The 17138-nt window shown below is 48.1% G+C and overlaps 1 protein-coding gene across 3 annotated transcripts in view; it reads right to left on the bottom strand.

The window, feature by feature from the left end:
* Window positions 1-17138, bottom strand: part of LOC125953389 (receptor-type guanylate cyclase Gyc76C-like) — a 60358-nt gene that overhangs the window by 8255 nt on the left and 34965 nt on the right. For all 3 annotated transcript variants that reach the window (XM_049682934.1, XM_049682936.1, XM_049682935.1), the window contains 5 exons: window positions 6278-7053; window positions 4934-5002; window positions 2414-2623; window positions 1582-1736; window positions 444-663 (listed from right to left, as the gene is read on the bottom strand). In XM_049682934.1, the coding sequence (XP_049538891.1) occupies window positions 444-663; window positions 1582-1736; window positions 2414-2623; window positions 4934-5002; window positions 6278-7000 (1377 nt within the window). In that variant the 5' untranslated portion in view covers window positions 7001-7053. The remainder of the gene's footprint in view (window positions 1-443; window positions 664-1581; window positions 1737-2413; window positions 2624-4933; window positions 5003-6277; window positions 7054-17138) is intronic.

Here is a 17138-nt window from a genome sequence, read left to right as displayed (position 1 = left end):
GATGTGTTTCCAACCACACATACACATGGTCACGTGCGTGCACATTCGGATGCAAGTTGTGTATCTGGTTGCTCGAAATTCTGTTGGTCGGAAAAGTGAAAAAGGTTCTCTTACGCTTGGCTACGTCCGAATCCTCGTCGCCCTGGTCTGCCTGGTGGACCTACGTCGTTTGATCTAGCTCCACACCAGGCGCTGCCTCTTCCACCATCGAATCCATTTCAAACGAATTCTTCTTATGTAAGTCACCTCGGGAGGGTATGCACCGGTAGCGCCACCGAGCATAGGCGGGCATACCAAGCAATTAAAAGAGGACACAGCCTGGGCACGTTTTGTGGGGAACAATTCCTTTGAAACGTGTCCGTTGCGTAACACAAAAACGAGAACCCTTTCGCCACTCATTCCGTCCATTCCTGCAAGCACAAAGAGGACCACCGGGAACTTACCTTAACGAACTGATCAAAGAGCGAGGGGTTCTTGAAGAAGAACGGTTCCTTCTGCGTGTACTCGCGCACCTTGTGCGTGAAGTTTTCGAACGATTTGTGCGGCTCGGATGCAACGATCATCAGCAGGCTGCGGCTGCGCTTCTCGAAGTTCCCCGGCAGCTCGGTGCAGGTCCGGACGTTGCCCGGTTTCTCCGCTCGCCACAGATACTTGTTCGACACTCTGTAGTTCCGCGGAAATTGAAACGAAATAAATAATAAGTAAAAGAAGCTTGCATTAGCTTGTTGTGATGCGGCAGTCATTGTACTATTCTAATCCTGTTACATGTTAGGGCCCTTTTTTGGTTCATGGCTACCCCCGAGGACCGATTGCTTTATTCAAGGACTCTCAGCAATGCTTGGTTGCATCATAGATTGCCTTTCATGCACCACAACGCTGCTGAGTATTCGCATTTCTAAAGACAGTGTTAGCATCCAATTCTTATCTGTTAAGACTAGTTCAACAATAAAACTTATCCCTTTCCCTGGAATGGGAATAATGTAAAGAAAAGAAGACTATCGAGTGTTCCAATTGAACAATTCAGTTTCGGTTCGTCGGTGAAGAGCGATCGAAAGTGGAAAAGTTCTCCCAAAACCCGTCGACAATCGAGACTAATCGAGCTGGGCCAGATTGCGGTTCGCTCTCGTAAAGGAAAACCCCAAATGAAAAAAGGACATCCGATACCACTTGCCGCGCACATTCAACCATTTGGTACCGGGATTCGGCCGGATGAAAAAGAAGGTTCGGAAGAACGAATGTATTTGTCTGTCCTCGCCACTCGACTCAATTTACTGCGAGCAAAATTAAATTTTCAGGATTTCCGTTTTTTTTTTCGTTCCGTCTCTGCACTGAGCACTAGTATACCTCAGCTTCCGGCCAAAGAGAGAAATAATAAAAATTGAAAAACTAAATCCAAAATCCGACGAGAACGAAGCTGTAGAAGGATTCTATTAATTCGGTCGTTGGGGCCGTACGGTAGCTTTTGATTACCGTCGTTGCCTTTACTCATTTGCTAGTAGAAGGAAAGAGTGGAGTCCTTTGGGTCTACGAAGCTCGTACACTGATAATGCAAGATAACAACACCGCATACATAATGCTTACTTCGCTGAGTAGGTGAGCATATCTGCCGAGATCACGAGGTATTCACCCTTGGCAAACAGCTGCATACCGTCCATGGTCGCCATCATATCAACGAGCTGGTTGCTGTTACCCAGGAACACGTAGATCCTTGTCCGATTCATCGTCTTCTGTATGACCTACGGAGCGGAATGAGAGAGGGTAATCAAATTAATAAGAGGCACACCAACGCCGACCAGCTTTTCGCAGCAAACCGCAAAACATACAGCAAAAGTGAATGGACTTTTCAGTTTTTTTTGCCAAAGAAAAACAAAACTTTTTCCTCGCGAAACCCAAAACACACATATGCACACACACACATACACACACACACACGCAGACACACAAATACACCCAAGCCAAAGGACGAAACGGAATGATTATGAAGGGATGATGTGCGTTGCTAAGCGATCGGCTACTGCGCCAATGGTGGCCGAGGCCGGTATGCGAATGTATGTGAGGTTATGAGCGACCTTCTGACTCCATGATGAGAGGAGAGGGGGTATACCACGTGGAACCCGACCGCGAGTGAGGATTGAGAAGCGTTACCATATGAAAAGGATTTTCAAGTCGGGTATTATCGGACTCAAAATATCATGCACTGCTGGCCCTTTAGCTGGCCGCTACCAACGATGAGAGCAACGCAGGAGATGATGGTCGTGTGATGGTGTGTGATGAGGGCGATGATGGTGGTGGTAGCGCGATGCCCTGACCGCGAATGGCGGTGTTTGAAGAAACATGACATGAGGCACAGAGAAACGGAGAAAGCCCGCCTATTCCAAGACAACATTTAATTATTCATGTAATAATATAATACCGTGTACCAATATCCACTACGGCAGCAGTCCATGTCGAGCCGGCAGCACTTGTAGTTGTCGAACACCATCTCGACGTGGTTCACGGTCAGGTTGTTCCGGGTGGCCTGCGTTTCCAGCGATGTCGCCACGTTCTTCCATAGCTCCTCGTGGATAATGGAAAACTTGCGCCAACCGTAGTAGATCAGCAGCGAGATGATGGATTTGGTAACCTGCCGGAAGAAAGGGCGACGGAAGAAGGACACAAAAGGATGAGTAACAACCAGCACAGCGCACACGATTCCCCCTCGGTCCCGGGGACCAAAGGCTATTTTTTTAAGGCCCGTTTTTTCTGTCCGAAAAATACGTTGTGCCCGAGTTGCATTCGCTGATCGAAACGTATAAACCACAAAATCTGTGTATCTCGACGAGATCAAACTGTTTTATTAATGACTTTGTTGACACAATCTAGAAGTTCATGAAAAGTATAGTGTTTGGCGAACTGAATATTACCGGGCATGTGTTCCCCATAAAACTCGCTTTAGAGCATCGCGACATGAAATAACAAAACCTGTTAAGTGTGATAAAAGTATGATTTAAAATAACATCAAAGTAAACTGAGAGTATTGCGGAGTGCAACGGAAATCCATAGAATTTTATGTCGCCAGCTCTACTTCCAAGCCAAATTTCGTCAGTCCAGATCCTTCATGAAACAGTATTTAGTTTTAAATTTCGCCTGCAGCATTTCCGTGGAGAAACTATGGAGCAGCAACAAGTGCCCCCATCCCTGCAGTCATCATCGTGCAGCATTGCACATGGGTTGTATGGGAAAGGCAAGACATGTTGCATGTTGGCTTACACACCGCTGTCGCTCCGAGGCCAGCAGGATATTAGTTTTTGTTTGTTTGTTTTTTTTTCTCCACTGCTTCGCTACCATACACTACCGACTTCCACCTTCGGGCTGGAATGCCTCGCAGCCAGAATTGTTTTTGCATCTCCGGTATTTCAAGCTTGCTTTTTTCATCCGCAGGAGAAGCGCAGTAGAGACTTGATGCTATACGATGCGATGAAATCGGTGCTAAGAATGATGCCAAAATGCCGGGGAAAAAAAAACTCGCGAAAACTCCATATCAAAAAGGGAGCAATTTGTGCTGCGCTGTGCACCATGATCAAAAGCAGAAGAACATTTCAACAGAACTCTCGGCTGCCTCGGCAATACGCAGATGATTTAACAGCAAACGAAGCGAAAAAAAGGGGGTGCGATCTTTGGCACCTCGCTGATACGAAGTTTGCCTACGACAACAGCACCATATGCTGGTCCCCTGTAGCTGGGCGCCAGAATTTGGCAGACGACTCCAAAAGCAGGAAGAGACAGCAACACAGTGCAAACCTGCACCTGTTTCCCTTCGAGTGCCCTGGAACAGTGCGCCCGGTGGTTTGGCGCGTGTTCCGATTGCACCGTCCGGAACCACAGTCCACATACTGGCAAACAGGTGGTGGTGGGGTTCTGGTTTCGAGTTTCGTCTCGCGTCACTAGACCCACCTGAAACCAGGCCCCCGCCGCCGCCGCCGCCGCCGCCGCCGCCGCCGCCGCCGAGACGTACGCACTACAAACAGCACAGCGAGCGAGAAGCAAGCGACCAGAATCGAATCGAGCTCTGGCTACCTCAGCACTTCCGATTCCGAGCCGACCCGCGTACACGCCCCGGTGTCGGCTTACCGCGTACGCGCGTACCGGATTCCGGAAGTGACAATCCATCCACACGCCGTGGTGTGGAGTTGCGTGACAATATATCGCCTCGCTCGGCACATCAGGGGGGCCGGACAGTGTGATGGATATCTTATTTTGGGCGCACACGCCAACACCGCGTGCTGTTGCGCTGTCGCCAGCGAAGCACTATTTTCAATTGCTTCAAAAGCTGACGCGGAAAAAGGGTCTGGAATTGACATTGTGCCACATTGGCACTTGTGTTGGGGCACTTGTGGTGAGTCAACATTGTTGTGCATCGTAAAAACCTGCTGATGGCGAACCAATCGAACATGGATGCCGATCGGCCGAAAGAGGGGGGATAGGATATCAGTTCCTGACGAATGGATAGAATGTCCGTTCCTGGAATGTGGCATATCTTCTCGCACAAGCAATGGAATGCATCCTAAGCAGGAAGAAATCGAAAAGAATCGCGTTGGCATGGTTTTGCAAATGGATGATACCTTCCCCGGGTACAATCAAAGCCATTTTCCAGCTCTTTACTGCAGATAGCAACATGTACAAATTTTGGAAAACTTTTAAGTAAAGAAGCACAACCTCATTGCACGGTGTATAAGGCCCCAAGCACAGACTCACTGTGGCTCTACTCTAGCGGATTGCAAATTCAATTACAGCCACCGTTGCCTACAACGTGATGGCAATGGCTTCGTCTTCACTCGCTGCACCGGAAACTAACCGTTCACCTCTCTTTCTGTCTTTTTCTCTATAAGATCTTGGTGATCCAGGAGCATCTAGTAGATGGTAAGGCGCACAGTAGCCTGCCTCCTGCACGTACCTGCGTATCGGGCGGTTCAGTTCGGGCGAACGTTGGAATCGGTGAACTCCGCTGTAGCTCGGAGCATCTCTGCAGAGGTGAAAGGAAAATAAAGAAGAAAAAGAAAACACGTTAGTCACGTGCGCTTTGGCCAGGGGAGAGTGAAATGTGCTACGCTACGGAGATGGCGAAGAAATGACTGCAACAGCGCCACTGTTTCCGTTCCCGCTGAATGTTATTAAAAGTTCTTGAGAGATAGTTTCCGGCTGGTGAAGCAGAAGCCGAAGCGTGATGTCTTAATGAAAAGCCTTGAAGGCGGTACGGTCTCCCGCCCAAAAAAAAAAAAGGGTGCCCACCAAAACGATAACTGGTGCAAATGGTTCATTATGCCTCGATTAATGCGCTTCAACGCATCTCCGAAGAGGCGACGGAGTGTAAATGTTTGATGTTTCTTCATGTGTTGACCGGAGCGCCAGTGTGTGAAATGATGCACCAGAGGCACTCTCAACTGTCTGCCCCAGGACCGACCGACACTAATTACGATCAATCCATTATCTTGCGATAGAAAGTGAGAATCGTCTCGATTGCCGTACACTTTTCCCTGGCGCCTGCGAGGGAGACGAGAGTCAACTGGACTAGATGATGGTGTGGTCACTTCTAATTATGCAGTCATCTATCTTCGAAACCATCAGCAACGATCCACGGCGAGAAGGGACGTCGTCGTCGTGATGCGACCGCCGCTCGGTCGGTTCCAATTAGAACTGACCATGGACCTCTGATCTGGCGGGTTGAGTTGAATGTGTCTGTTTTGCTGATGAATGCTGTTGCTGGAGCTGATACCTCTTTGGTACCACCGCTTCGCGCTCCCTATCCGTCGAGCGATACTGTGCAAATAGCTGCCGCTGCTGTTGCTGCTGTTGCTGCTGTTGCTGCTGTTGCTGCTGTTGCTGCTGCTATATTTAGCGTACCGATGGAGCGGACGATTGCGATAACGAGGTCGAGATTCGCGGCTGGTTGATTTAGAGTCCCCCCGTTTGCTGGACAGACAACTGCAAATACCGAACACCAACTGCTGCAACTGGAGCGCGCCATTATGATTGATATTGGTGGCTGGTTGGATCAATGCTCTATGCTCTTCGATATCAATTATGGACTAGATTTGCCGTCTAATGCCTTCAGAGTTGGGCGGAGATGGTTCTAGTGTTTAAATTCATTAACATTACGACGTGGCACCAAATCGGATTTGCCGGATGCCAATTGTTTCGAAACAGTTATTTGCTATTAAGACAACATGAAGAGTGATTGAAAATGTCCAAATTCTCTGATTATTACAATTGTTACAAGACAATTAGTTTGCATACTCACATAAGAGATCATTGGTATGTCGCGGCTTTGCGACACGATCGCCTCGGTTTGGCAGGTACCCTCGGGGCCGAAGAAGGCGGCCACACCGTCACAGATCATCTCCGTTATGACGCGCGTTGCCGCCACCGTTTCGCCCTTGGTGTCGTTCCAGCGCAGCGCAAGCGTCACGTTCGGCAGTAGCTCCGGATTGTTGTTGATATCGTCCAGTGCCATCGTGAGTGCGCCCGAGATCGTCAAACCCTGCTTGTCCTGCATATCGCCCTTGACCGCGGTAAGATAGCCGAGCGTTAGCACGGTGCGGTTGTTCTGGAACTTCTGGTGCGGCGAGTTCTCGGGCGTCTTGGTAATGTACGATCCGGAGGAGTGTTGCTGTTGATGCTGCTGCTGTTGCTGCTGCTGTTGCGTTGACTGGTGTTGCGGCGACTGCGATTGCTGCTGCTGATATTGTTGTTGTTGTTGCTGCTGCTGCTGCTGCTGCTGCTGCTGTGAGTTTGCCGATTGTAGTTGCTGGTGCACGGATTGGAGCAGCAGCGATTGCGGCTCGCTGTAGGAATCATCGTAAAGCGATGAGGCCTGGGAGCGGAGGCTTAGGTCGCGGTATCGTGACAGCCCGGCACCGCCTGGTCCGGGCGGGATACGGTCCGCGCCTGCCACCGCATTGTTGAACTCCACCGAGAGCAGAGCGGCGAACAGCAGCAGCAGCAGGACAAGCCAACGCGTCATGGCCCCCTCGAATGGGGCCGATCAGCGCGACTTAGACCGATATCGAACACCGGCTGTCGTACCCGACCAAGAGAGAAGGAAGAAAAAGAAAGAAAGAAGTTAGAAGTCTGATAGTCTGATGAAACATGAGGTATCGCCAGTCGCATTTGTCTCCAAGGAACATCATTCGTTTTAATTTCCGACTCAGGATCGACTAAAGGGACAAACATTTCGTTAATTTCAGCCAAAAACCAAATCAATGCATCAGTTTGCTTGTGAAAAAACCTGTTTTGCCTGAATATCATATTAAATTACAACTTTTCAAGCAAATTTGTTCAATGTTTTAAGAGTATTTGCTCAACAAAATAGCAATGATGTTTATCGCAGGGAGCGCTGGCGCTGACAAACGCACTCTTTGCGTTGTCAATTGTAGTCCAGTGCTGAATTAACGCAGATATATTAGCTGCTACTCCTTAGTTCGAATAGTAGTGCTTAATTACCAAATCTTCAAGAAAACCACTTTTAACAAAATTAAGTTGTTACAAAATAAATGTCACTTCAAACATTAAATACGCAAGCCCTCCCTTTAAAGCGAATGTCGACTCGCGCACGATCAAAAGTGAATGTGAGCTTTAATTTAATGCCTTTCAATTCAAACAATTTTCCACAAAAGCAAGGACACAATCCCAATCTATGGTGCTCCTAGTGCTAGTCTAACAATGGGAAACGTTTCTGTTCATTTAAAGCGTGTCGGTACAATGCATGTCCGGTAATCCGGACGTGCATGCAGGTATCACGAATCAATAGTACAGCCCGGGACCCGAGGCTACTAAGGACACGGAACACGCCATGGAGCCAACGACATCCGACGTGTTGTCGGTGCGGCAGCAACGTGGTATTACGAACCAACACCAGCATGGAAGGAGATGAAAATATGTATTTTCCAAAAAGATAAAAGCACAATACGCTTTGCCACCCAGCGGGAAACCGATCCACCATTCATTCCACCTCCAAGACACACACTGAATCGTGCTTTAGAGGAAGGATTATTGCCTGGGATCAGAGCCACTTCTCCTCGCACGTACCGTTCCCATGACGACCGATTTCGCGGTAAATAGTGCATCAAGCATCAACGACGCCATTAGCATGACCGACTGACTGACTGCTTGATGCTTGCCGCTTCGTAACTCGACCTTATTTGTAATTACGCGACATGGAAGCTCTACATGGCCGTTGATCCGATAAGTTGATCTCCCCCCCCGAAAACACATATCAATCTCTGCGCGGTCAGGTTGCACTCCAACACTGTCATACTCCCAGCGAAGCACTCCACCTCCATGCAAAGCCCTTATTTGTACCCCAAAAAGGGGGTTTCGCGGGACCAACCACCGACCATGCAACCAACTTCATTTTCCAGCGTCAGGCAGCAACAGGTCCTGGACTGGCCTGGAAGCGTCGAAACAACGCACAGCAGAAATCACGTGCAGCATCCGATTATCCGATCAACTGTCTACCTCTCCTCTCGGGTGACCTTCATTCCCATTTGCCTCACGAAGACTAGGCGGGCGAAATGAACGGTGTCCTGATAATCCGTTCACCGCAGCAGCGCTCGAGGGGCTGACGATGTATGTATCATGGCTGATGACGATGCTGCAGCCTGTTGCAGTGCTTTGATATTGCGTCGCAATGCGAAGGAAGCCGCAGAGGTGGTGCCCCTATGGTCGCTTCATGCCTAGCTAGGAGCATAATGCATCATCCGTTCCCATGATGCAACATGATGCAAGAACCCACACCAGCGTGTCGAGAGTGCTTATGCGCTTCGATGCGCTTTGCGATGGCTCATTTCGGGATGTGAAGCTTGGATGCCATGTTAAATACTCGAATCTCGTGGCGCGTAATGTTTGACGTAGATAGTATTGGGGTGCAAAAGCAGCAACATCAACTGCGATAGAGAGAGAGTGTGTGTGTCAAAACAGAGTGTCCTCTATCAATGCAAACTACAATTACCGTCGCAGGGATCTGGCTAGTGCTTCGTTCCAAAAGTCTCTCAACCCCCACCAGAATGGCCACTAATTAACCACTAATGGTCCCGGGACCAGCAGACCCAGCCGGTTAGCCAATCTCGGAAATCAGATTAACGTAAATCCCCCTTAGTTTTAGGGTAGGATTTAGTTGGAAGCGATGGGATGCTGGTTTTATCCACCAATCCCGCCGGCACCGACCAACTGCTGGCCAGTTGCGGTCAGTGTAACGAGTCGAGTTTCATCGTTCCTCGGTTACTACGATATCGAGCTTGTTTTAGCAGTTTTGACAGCTTGACACAATATTTGACACTCGGTTATTCGCCGAAAGGTCTTTCGCGCTGGTCTGCAAAATGGATGTTATTTGATGAATCCTGTTTTCTGTTCCCCAATCTCAGCCATTTCTGCCAAAAACCATCAATCAAACCCTGATTTGAGACGACTGACCAAACAGCCTCTCTCCAGAAGGCAACGTCGGTCAACTGTAAAATCCGGTAACGTAACAACAGCAACAGTAGCCTTCTGGGAGAAGCTTCATCTCGAGTGGCAAATCAGAAGAACGGAGAATCGGTATGAGCTCTTCGCATTGCACCGAATAGCCAGCTTGATAGACAACCTGTGAAAAGGCTTTTCATAAACCCTCCCTCGACAATTGATAATCCTTTTGGCTTCCCTGGCATAGACAAGCGGCGCTCCTGCTAATTAATGCTCGGTGCAATTAGGAAGCTCATCACCATGGCATGATTATGCAAAACCCAGCCGTGCCAGAACAGATTACCGTTCGCGAGGCGTTCATGTGGTGGAAGAGGACGGCAAGATTACCAACTTCAAAGCGCCCAGTTTATTGACCCAGGAGAATCGTAAATCGTTTCCGGTCCGGAGATGGAAGAATAAAAGGGATTTATTTGTCCTACAGGACTTGGTTGAAACGCCTGAAAGCCAACGTTGTGGGAGGAAAAGTCAAATATTTACTTACTTTCGACACACGTACAGCTTCCCCCACTGGCTCCCTAAATGGCCATGTGTGTGAGTGTGCATGTGTGTGTTACTATCAACACAGTTTCCAATAGAGCCTCTGAACGTTTGATGTGTGCCATGATTTACCCAGGAAAAAGGGGGAAAACCTAGTCTCCCTTTTTAACTCGCAATTTCCATGCCCTAAATATTTTGGTTCCAACAGATCAAACGAGGTCAATAAAATTTCTATCACTTTCAGGCATCGGTTGTGGCACGGTTTTGACAAAGTAATTAAAACTTAATCGACAAACTTCGAGAGAGGCCTTCGAGTGAGTTCTTAAAGCGGCGACTCCCGATCCCGAACCTGGGCCTCAACAATTCTGTGATGCATTCACTCTTGTCGCTCTCTCCCTCCCTCTTCCAAGCGATGAAGGAGCGAGAGGATTATTTTTTCACGCAACTACCACGGCAAAAACGGGGAAAACGAAATCGAAACCTTCACCGGACAGGTGTTCCAGCGTTGACAGGCCGGCCAGCAGGAAAAATCACGTCGCGAAAAAGGCTCACGTAACGCTCTGATTAAGTGGTGCCGGTCGGCCGGTCGGTTGACCGTTGATCCGATTTCCGAAACCGAACTCCTGATAATGGATACTGGTGTACGGTGCAGCAAAACGCAGCATCGCGCTCGCGAACTCGTGCTCAATTGGTACGTGGTGAAATGGATCTCTGTCAAAAACGGTGCTCAAAGCGACAGGGAATAGGTTTCTGTTTTTTTTTATCATTGACGCTGACTGTGGCCCAATGAATGGTGTATCGCAATGTAAACCGCGAAGTACAGTGTCATCAATACCGATCGCTTCGAGCAAATCCTGGCATGTGCGAAACGATGCTATACTCAACGGATTATTCGGTCAGATCCACTTGAAAGGATAAGTACCCAAGAGGTGTTCTAGGTATGAGTGTGGCTCACACAACTGTCAGCAAACAGTGGGAACAACTTCATGGTTTTGCATTCCCCAAAATCAAACCCGTTATGATAGTGCTTTCCAATGAACTAACGTCCAGCGCCCAGAAATTTTGACCTGAATTTCGACCTTGGTATCTGGAAAAAAAACATCCCGGAGTTATTGTTAGCAATTTTCCCTATGACTTTAAATATTGATGCCGAACAATAACTTGTGACATGCTTCAATGATTGGAGAACGCAAACCATTTAACAGTAAAAAGCGATCAAATAAGATGCAACACTAATGCGATATCTCACCAATAAGATTGATCATGAGCACTAAGGGAATATCTCAAAACAAATTCATTTAAACCGAATATAATTCAGAGTTTTTTTTTTTATTTGGGCTTTTCTTCTCTTGGGTTTTCGTGTCAGTTTACTGTTGCCAGGATTTAGTATTCATTTTGATCGAAATGATTATCTTTTTAATTTTTATTTTATTTTCTACTACTTTAATATTTATTCATCATCATATGTTGTCTTCTTTTTCGTCGTTTATTTATGAGATTTTATATTATAATTTGAGTAATTTGAGAAATGATTCCGATATTTAATAGCTTTCTCCCGCAATTAATCGTCGAACAGATTCCTTAAGCCATGAATTCCTTTTGGTACCGATGCCTACAGCTTGCTTGCGATCACCCCATGACGCAACTGGCTTCGTTCGACGACTTTTGCCGTGACCGCGAAACTTGGTTCCCCCCATCCCCTTCCACAAATCCAATAACAATAAAACATCGTCAATGACCCAAAAACCAGAAGAAGATAAAAGCAAACAGAAAACAAGAAATCAAGTTTGGGGAAGAGGAAAAAAAAAGCAAAAATAAAACACGAAAAACACAAACATACGAGAAGCAGATTTCGCTCGCTGTAGGGTCTCGCCCGAGTGAAGCACGCGCCAAGGGTGTGTCCGTTGTTGTGGTTGTCGTTGTCGTTGTTGTGGTCGCGTCACGACGCCACCACTTACCGCCACCGTGGGCCGGTGACGACTTTGGAGAACGGATCGTGCGATGCGAACCGATAAAACCGGATTTTTAAAAATAGAACAGCCACCTTCCCCCCCCCCCCCCCTCGGCTCGTGTCCTCTCAAGTGCACCGTGGCATCTTGCATTTTCGCTTCTTCCTCGCTTTTTCGTCTTCGATAGTTTGTTTGGCTTTCTTCGTTTTTATTGCGCTCCTCTTCCCTGGAAGGCATTCGGATGCACGCGGTTCACATACGGTTCAACTGGTGCATCTGTTGCAGCACCAACGAGCAGAACATGAAGATTGGAGAGGGTGCTTCAGCACTATACGGAGCAAAACAACCGGCAGCAGGCATAGAACGATAATCGATTTGATCGTTTCGTTTTCGTAACTTCAACGCTTGTGTGTTTGGTGCCGATCCCGTACCGTCGATGACAATCATCATCACATTAATGTGTGAGCTGTCTGTAAGGCGTCACCACACACCACACAAGTTGAGATATCGACACAGGCGGGCACGCACTTTATAATTACAAGACGGCAGCAGCGCCGATTAGGCAACATTAAAAACCCATAAAACATCGCAGCAAAATGCAGAGCTGGGCTTGTTTCGTCCGGCCCGGCCATTGTTTGCAGTCGTAGCGGGGGGGCCAGACTTTGACGTCAACCGGCTCCGAATTTCGAGAGTGTGATTATCAACCACCTCGTGACGTCACTGACGTCTCGAACTCGACTTGGTAATTAGCGGAAGCAGAACAGAGCACCAGAGCGCACGATTTCTTATTACCGGTCGGATCGGATCGCAGGCCGAGGTTGTTGGTTTTGCCGGAAGCCGGAGTGTGTGCGTGTATTGTCAAGTGAATGCATGTGTGTGGCGGAACTAAGAACGAACCTGCTTCGTACGTTGGGACTGGGAGATGCTGCCTCACCTGCTTCTGGATTGTTTGTGTTTCATTTTTGCACCTCCAGCATGATCTTGATTAAATCGCGCTCTGAGGAGATTGTTGCTGGATCTTAAGATCTTCACTAGGGGATGAGTGTTATCTGGTCACCTTATCATAATGTTCGTTCCAATAAAATCAAAAGTTGGTTGGAATGTCTTTTCCTCTTCTTTCGTATACATCGCGATGTTTGTTCATCAATATTGAGACGCTTTAGAAAAGAAGAGGCACTGAATAAAATGTTTATAGTCGCTTGGTCTCTGGTATACTCTGGTAGCAAACAAGTTGAATAAATCTATTACATAGTTCCAATTTCAAAGTCTTATACGTACAACACCATTACAACAAATTCGAATTGAATTGGTTACTGTATGTCTAAGATATACAACATAGGACTAATGATGGTGCTGCAAAGTCCATTTTAAACGACAGATCAACAGAATTACAGTTTGCGTTGATTGTTGTCTACATTTGTTTTTCTCACGACATAGAAAATAAAAAAAAGTTATCAAACCATCACAGACAACTGTGATTGGGCAAGTAGGCACTGACTCCGCATTTTGAATCAGCTGTCTGGAATATGAAATCGAACGAATCAGACAGGATGGTTCCATCGTTAAAAGCAAATCAAATGCAGGCGCACATCATTTGCGCCTTGTTGATGTGGTTCGGAAACCGAAATCCGGCCAAAAGAAAACGGGAAAAACAACGTAGAAAGCACTGTCTCGCATGCTAACCTGGAACCCTCCCCATATGGGGTCGGGGAAGGTGAAGAGTGTGCGTGTGTGTGTGTCCCAGAAAACGTTTTGATCGTTCCATTTTGCCAGCGGTACGCAACCACATGGTGGTGGTGCCGTGTGACACAAGCACACACGCACACTACACACACACACGCATACTAAAACCTACCCCGAAAAGTCCCGCCATCCCAATCGGGCTCAATTGTTGTCGTGTGGTAGTAGAGCCAAGAGGTTGGGCCACACGGGAAGAGAAGGTATATAGTGGGGCGAGGTACGCAAGATACACATCGAGCATAACAAAGCGTCTTCGCGTCAGGGCCGGCCTGCTACAGCGAACATGCTACCGAGCCAGCATACCGCCAGCTCCTCGCCTAGTGCTGCCCTTCTCTTCATCCCTTTGGCTCGGTTGTCATCCGGGATCGCTTTCGGTCGGTCTAGATCTCCTCCGAATCCGAGATCCACGACAAACGAACGAACGTACGATCGGTCTCCCTTGCTCTCTCTCTCTCACGAACAAACTCTCTTTTTCTCTCCTACACTGTACCAGGGTCTCAACTAAATCAGTATCAGTAAGTAAATATTATTTCTGATCTAAAAATAGCTCCACCGCACCACCGCCGGCGTGTCATATGCCCCGCATGCTCGTCCCCCTTCCCACCCTTCGAGCTCCAACCGGTTTACACATTGTCAGTGCCAGAGGGCAGCAGTATGTGTGCCTCTGTGTGTGAGAGAGGGTGAGATCGACGCACTTTTGCCGGCCAGAACACGACAACGACGACGACGATGATGATGATCGGTAGCCAGCGTGCCAGGGGGGAGGCGTTCAATAACAAAGCTCATCACGATCATCATAAACTCCGATCGTCACCCTCGCATAAGAACAGATACATAAACACACACACATTCGTTTTTAGTAACAGGCCCTTTTTGAGTCATCGAAGTGCGCTCGATGCTTGGCTCTTTCTCTCTCTCTCTCTCTCTCGTTGGAACATAAAATCAGTTTGGCGCACGTGGCGATCGCGAATAGTACGGACAAATGCACCGCTGTCACCGTGGCCGTGTTGAGCGGGGGTTGTTTGTTACTGCAGCAGCCAGCAGCCAGGATAAGATCGGCGCCGCACGCACGTTTACACCGTTTTTCAACACCGAAAAAAATGATCGCCAACAACGCGGATGTATACGACGAAAGCCGTTAGCCATTGGCATAACGATCACACACACACACAACCGGGGCTTGCTACTGCGGTGCGGTGCATTCCACTCCGCGCTCGTTGCCTCGTGGTGATCGTGATCGATCGGTCAACGCGCTTGGTGATGGCGCACCAGAGGCACGCACCAGAGTTAAGGCGAAGAAATCCTCCCGTCCGCCGGCCAGTCCACCAAGAATACCGCGTACTGAACGAGAACGCACTGCTGCTGCTGCTGCACATGAATCATAGCAACACCGAGCTCCAATGTCCAGCGTCGTCGTCGTCGTTCTCGACCAGCACTTGTGTATGTGTGTGTGTACTTGTGGCAAGTACGGGAGGGGCGAGGGAAAGCAGATAATTTATTAAAAGTGTAAGGCTATTTATAGAACGCCCGATAGCGTATAAATAACTGGCCTTGGATGATGGTGTCGAGCACTGCCACTGCCATTGACTGCTGGTGCCGGTGCTGGTGCTGGGGTTCTGTTGCTACTCGATCGCTGGGCAGCAGTTTATCTCCTCCTCGTCACCTCCTCCCACCACACACAAGCACCCGCATCCTATTCTGAATGGACGAACCGGGACAAGCGATGGACAAGTACTTGAGATGTGAGCACGAAACACTTGTAGAGCGTTACTCACAGAGGAAGAACAACCTTTAGGAGAAACTTCTCCAATTTGTTTTTGCCCATTTTCCATTTTCCATTTCGATCGGTAGCATGTTAATCATTCCTATTTAATGACTTCTTTGGGGAGTTTTCGAATCTAACTTCGGCACCTCATCCTCATCTACTTGATGAACGGCGAGCACAGTGGAAGCTGCACAAGAATGACAAGTGACGCGCTCTGGGAGCGAACAGCGCGCGCGGCTCGGAGTGGAGAGAGAGGAGATCATCCGTCACACACCGGTGACATCGTTGATTGATCTGCCTGGCTCGCAAGCTAGCTGGCTGGCTGCCCCGTGGTTGCGGTTTTGGTTGATTGGTTATGGTCACCGCCGCTTCCGTCCACTTCGACATGCGCCGACATCCTGTGTACCGGCTGCTGATGCTGGTGTTGTCTGGTACACGTCTCGGCTCGGTGTCGGGCTTCACCACACACACCCATACACAGCCATACACAGCCAGCCGCCGTGCCATAGTAAATTGCTTCCCCGTCCAACAAGTGGCTGTTAATTTGCTTCGCCGGCCGGCCGGCCGGCCTGCCAGCCAGCCTGCTAGCCAGCCGATTGGCTGTCAGGCGCACAGCATGTGCTCTTTTTCGGAATTCAATCAGCACCCTCCTGGCACCGCCGAGTGCTCGTGTGGAGTGGTGTAGGTGCGGAGAGGAACGGTCAGTTCAAGATGTGGGTCGAGCACGAGAGGGCGGCCACAATCGGTATCGGCGAGAGCTATCAATCAGATCAGGAAGGCGCAATGCGAGCGAGAAAGTAAAACAGTATTCTCTAACTCTAATCACATGCTTCACATCGGCTGGTGGAGTCCACAGTTGATGCACTACAACAGTAGAGCAACGGACGGGCCGTAGAATCGTTTAGTCTGTCTTTACAGCATATGTATTAACGTTTAAGCCGGGACAATGCTCATGGGGCATGATATTGGGCAAACGAAATGACGAAAAATACTTTTGCGATTGGACTCAATAAGTGAGCAAATAACTCTACTACGTATTAGTATACTAAATGCTACTCAAAATACTATTTTCATAACCTTCGTAGACGGTTGTCTTTCCTCCCGTTTACAGGAGTTCCTCACCCCTTTTGAATGAAGCTGTCGGTAATCCAAATAGTCCAGTGCATCCAACAAGTTCCACTGATGTCTCTAGACTATAAGCTCTAGAAAAACCAAAATGTTCGGCTGTCCAAAAACATTTAGGATAACTTTTGCTTCTGTCAGGAACAGCACTAGCTGCAACAGCGTGCATCGCTCTCAGTGACCAGTTCCACCACGTTAAATCTTATCCAACTAGTTTACGGCTGTTGCGAGTGTTAGAAGTTAGAGCTATTAGCTATTCTAAACTCACTCAAAATTCTGTACCTTACCAACTAAGGCATTGAAAGCTGTCAAAGTGGTTCACATCTCTTCCACAGATTAATTATAACTACGTACTACTATTCATATCTTAAGTTCTGGTATTGATGCATTAATCCACAATCGTTCAAACATGGTGAATATATTCTAATAGATGCAATCTATACCATTTCTATGTGCACTATGACCACCAAGCATGTCCAGTGTTCGATATTGTTTTCAAAATAAGTTCAACAAAAAATGAATAGAAAAATGTGTCCGGAACTGGCAAGAAAAAAAAAACCACCTGCCAGCATATAGAGCAGCTGTGTAAA

Source organism: Anopheles darlingi, chromosome 3 (genome assembly GCF_943734745.1).
Source record: "Anopheles darlingi chromosome 3, idAnoDarlMG_H_01, whole genome shotgun sequence".
Classification (NCBI taxonomy): domain Eukaryota; kingdom Metazoa; phylum Arthropoda; class Insecta; order Diptera; family Culicidae; genus Anopheles; species Anopheles darlingi.
This window is presented reverse-complemented; position numbering and strand designations above follow the sequence as displayed.